Here is a 4,299-nt window from a genome sequence, read left to right on the forward strand (position 1 = left end):
CCGATAGGTAGCTCGCCCTGACTGGCGTTCTCGAAGATCACTGGAGAGGTCCCGCTGAGCTGCCCTTTATATAAGGATCGATGTCGAACTTTACTTACGAGAGAGATACGCCGCGCAGCGGTGCGCGCCGAAATATTCCGCCGGTCGATACTCATGCCGCGCGCCGATCGATATTACGCTACTATCCGTGCTGCGTGCCGCGCGCCTCCCGTCATACTATTCACGTAGCGTATGTACGGTCGCGCGCACGTGGCGGCAGGCGGACAGCTGACCGCCACATAACCCCCTTGGTTGTTTTAGAGTCCCTGGAAACGGACTGGTGGACGTGAAATACGACCGCTTCTCGTCCGTTGTTGTTGCTGTGGCTCTTCGGGAGTTTGTGTGGTTCCAGTTGACGACTGAGCTGGCTCCGGTTCTTCTTGCTCCAGAATGTAGGCGGGTTTCAATCTATCGATTGACACGTTGACAGGTCGACCATTGACGCAGATTTTGAAGGTTTTCTCTCCTCTGTTTAGAACTTTGAATGGTCCATCGTATGGTGGCTGCAAAGCTCTCGTCGGTGCGTCATGACGGAGGAACACTCGTTGTGTTGTAGCTAAATCTTTATATATAAAAATAGCTTTTTCTCCGTGTCTTTTTAGTTTTGGCTGCAGGTTTCTTATAATTTTATTTAATCGTGCTGCGAAATCCTCCGTGTCGTCAAATTTTGCGCAGGTCTCTTCGAGGAATTGTCCGGGTAATCGGATCGATTCTCCGAAGACTATTTCAGCTGGTGTCGTCTGCAGGTCTTCCTTCCATGCTGCTCTAATTCCCATCATGATTACCGGTAGTATTTCTGCCCATTCTTCCGTCTGGTGACTCTTAATGGCTGTTTTCAACTGCCGGTGGAATCTTTCGATCATGCCGTTAGCTTGTGGATGGTACGCCGTGGTGCGAAGGTGTGCTGAACCCGTTAGCTTCGTGAGTTTTTTGAATAGCTCGGATTCAAATTGCCGTCCTTGGTCCGTTGTCACCCGTGTTGGTGTGCCATATCTGGCTATTCAGTTGATGAAAAACTGTCTTGCTACAGTTTCAGCTGTGATGTCGGGGACGGGTATTGCTTCTGGCCACCTTGAGAAACGGTCAATGATAGTTAAGCAGTATTTGTAGCCCTGGGATGTCGGCATGGGTCCCACTATGTCCATGTGGATATGCTGAAATCTCTTGGTGGGTCCTAGGAAGTTTCTTGTCGGTGAGGCTGTATGCTTGTACACCTTGGCTTTCTGACACTGAAGGCATGCTTGAGCCCATTTTCGACAGTCGTTTTGTATGTTTGGCCATATGTACTTCTGTCTGACCAATCTTGCTGTAGCTTTTATCCCTGGGTGTGATAAGCCATGCAGGCTTTGAAAAACCTGCCGTCTATATGGCTCCGTCACGTAGGGGCGTGCGACTGGTGTCGAAGTGTCACAGTACAATTCTGTTGCTGAGCCAGGTATTTGTATTTTTGTCAATTTCAGTGATGACTGGATGCTGCCATCTAATAACTGTTTAAATTCCGGATCTTCCTGCTGTGATTTTGCCAATCCTTCGAAGTCCGGTGCTTTCTCAATTGCTTCGATGCGAGATAGTGTGTCTGCAACAATGTTGTCTTTCCCAGCCACGTGTTGAATGTCCGTTGAGAACTGTCCAATGAGATCCAGATGTCTTGCTTGCCGAGGAGAGCTGCGCAACAGATCTTGTTGGAAAGCGTATATTAAGGGCTTATGGTCCGTGTAGATAGTAAATTTCCGTCCTTCTAGTAGATGCCGGAAATATTTTACTGCCGTATAGATGGCTAGAAGTTCCCTGTCATACGGGCTGTATTTCTTCTGAGCTGGATTAAGCTTCTTGCTCATGAATGCCAAAGGCTGCCATCCATTGTCTGTTTCCTGATGGACCACTGCTCCGAGTGCCGTATCCGAAGCATCTGTAGTTAGTGTGAGCTTGGCTTCAGTTCTGGGATGTGCTAAGAGCGTGGCTTTCGAGAGGCTATCCTTGCATCTCTGAAAAGCTTGTTCAAGCTGCGAAGTCCACTCGATTGGAGTTTTTCCTTTTGCTTTAGGACCCCGTAGGACATCATGTAATGTGGCTTGGTCCTTTGCTGCTCCCGGTATGAACCTCCGGTAAAAGTTCAAGGTTCCCAGGAATTGTCTAAGCTGCTTAATATTTTCTGGTTTCTTGAAGTCGCGTATAGCCTGGACTTTTTCGGGCAACGGGCGAGTGCCTTCTGCCGATACAAGGTACCCAAGAAACTGCACTTGTGAAGCTCCCAAAACGCATTTGGCCGGATTCAGTTGGACACCATATGCCTCGAGACGACGAAATACTTCTTCTAAATGTTTTAGGTGTTCTTCTTCCGTTGCGGAGGCGATTATGATATCGTCTATGTATGCGTAGCAGTAATCCAAGCCGTGCAGGACCTCGTTGATGAATCTCTGGAAGGTCTGTGCTGCGTTTCGTAATCCAAAAGGCATGTATAGGTACTCGAATAATCCGAATGGCGTGATTATGGCTGTTTTGGGGATGTCGTCAGGGTGTACCGGAATTTGGTTGTAAGCTCTGATTAAATCCAAAGTAGAGAAGAATTTCTTCCTGCTCAAGGAATGGCTGAAATCTTCTATGTGAGATATGGGATATCTGTCAGGCTCAGTCCGAGAGTTCACCTTCCTGTAATCCCCGCAGGATCTCCAGGAGTTTCCTTTTTTAGGGGCCATATGTAACGGCGAGGCCCAAGGGTTTTTGGACGGTCGAATAATTCCTTCTTCTAGAAGTAGGTTAAACTCCGCTTTAGCTGCTTTTAACTTGTCAGGTGCCAACCTCCGTGGTCGACATGCTTCTGGAGGTCCTGGTGTAGTTTTGATGAAATGCATCGTTGAGTGCGGCTGGTTTTGTCGGTGCGTTCCCGTGGTTCTCGTGATACCAGGAAATCGAGCCAACAAATGATGAAAGGGGGTGTTTCCCATGACAGCTTTAACCGAAGGCATGGCATCTCTATTTGCCGTTCCACTTGCTTTAAGTCCTGTTTTTGCATCTACCAGATGTCCCTCTTTCACATCCGAAAGTAGATGGAAATGCGCCAGGAAGTCGGATCCGATTATTGGCGTAGTTACGTCTGCGATAATGAATCGCCAAGGAAAGGCTCGGCGAAGACCGAGATCAGGCTGCATAGTGAGATCTCCGTATGTCTTGATGTTGGATCCATTGGCCGCAAATAGCTCTCTTGAGTCAGCCCAGCGTCGTGTTCGTACCAACGAGCGAGGATAAACGCTGACATCGGAGCCGGTATCGATGAGATATTGAAGCTTCGTGCTGCGGTCGGTGACAAATAAGCGGCATGGGTTCGGGCAAGGGCCGTTTGCCGCTGATAACGACTGCCCCGTTAGTTTTCCAATGCTTTCTTGAAGTTGCACGGCTGTGTGCATTTCCGAGCTTTCTCCTTGAATCGTCGGTGAAAGTAACAAACGTCTGCTTCCTTTTCTTCTTTTTGGCCTTTTCTGGACCGACTCCTGGAACGATTGCGCTGGTTGTTTCTGTTTCCAGGGCGAGACAGCCGGTTTTCTAATCTTTCCAGCTTTTTATTTAGCTCAGCGATTTGATCCTCTACTGAGGAATTCGTTGTCGACTGCATACTGGCGACTGTCGTGGCTCTGCAGGTGATTTCATGAATTCTGTCAACCTGCTCGGCTACATCCTCTAGTTTGTCAGCGTTCCGTGTGGCTAGAATAGCTTGTAATTGGGATGGCAATCTGCCCATCCATAAAGTCCGTAGAAGCTGTTCCGAAATGGCTGAACTGGCCAAGGCCTGTAGGTGCCGGAGAAACTGTGAAGGTCTTCGATCTCCCATTTCTTCATGCTCTAAGAGCTGGCGGATTTGCTGTTCCTGAGAGGTCGATAGGCGTTGTATTAATGCCTTCTTGATACTCTCATATTTATTTTCTTCAGGTGGCTTTGTTATCAGGTCCTTAATTTCTTTGGCCTGCTTAGTCTCTATGTGGGACAAAACATAAGCATATTTAGTGCTGTCTTGCGTTATGCTTCCTAGTGTAAACTGGCCTTCAAGCTGTGCGAACCATAATTCGGGTTCGTCTGTCCAGAAAGGAGGTACTTTTAAAGCCACCCTGTTGATTTGCGAGCGTTCTCCGTTTGATGTGTTTATTTCTTGTGAGTCCGTCATTGTTAATTTGTTTATGTAATAGAGTAAGCGAGATAGAGCAATATCGGGGTCACCAATTTGTGGGGTTGTAGGTCAGGATTAGGTTAAGGTGCGTCGTTCCCACA

The 4,299-nt window shown here is 48.0% G+C and overlaps 2 protein-coding genes across 2 annotated transcripts; both read right to left on the bottom strand.

The window, feature by feature from the left end:
• Positions 1-296: 296 nt before the first annotated feature.
• Positions 297-902, bottom strand: LOC112451806. Its single transcript, XM_025011690.1, has one exon. It carries the CDS (start codon positions 900-902, stop codon positions 297-299), a length of 606 nt encoding a protein of 201 aa, XP_024867458.1.
• Positions 903-3,400: 2,498 nt separating this feature from the next.
• Positions 3,401-4,195, bottom strand: LOC112451807. Its single transcript, XM_025011692.1, has one exon. The coding sequence runs from the start codon at positions 4,193-4,195 to the stop codon at positions 3,401-3,403; it is 795 nt and encodes a 264-aa protein (XP_024867460.1).
• Positions 4,196-4,299: the final 104 nt, after the last annotated feature.

This window comes from Temnothorax curvispinosus, unplaced genomic scaffold, assembly GCF_003070985.1.
Source record: "Temnothorax curvispinosus isolate PA1 unplaced genomic scaffold, ASM307098v1 QBEX01002586.1, whole genome shotgun sequence".
Classification (NCBI taxonomy): domain Eukaryota; kingdom Metazoa; phylum Arthropoda; class Insecta; order Hymenoptera; family Formicidae; genus Temnothorax; species Temnothorax curvispinosus.

Coding starts and splice junctions, on each gene's coding strand:
- LOC112451806 (XM_025011690.1), bottom strand. CDS start 902: ATGATCGAAAGATTCCACCGGCAGTTGAAAACAGCCATTAAGAGTCAC.
- LOC112451807 (XM_025011692.1), bottom strand. CDS start 4,195: ATGACGGACTCACAAGAAATAAACACATCAAACGGAGAACGCTCGCAA.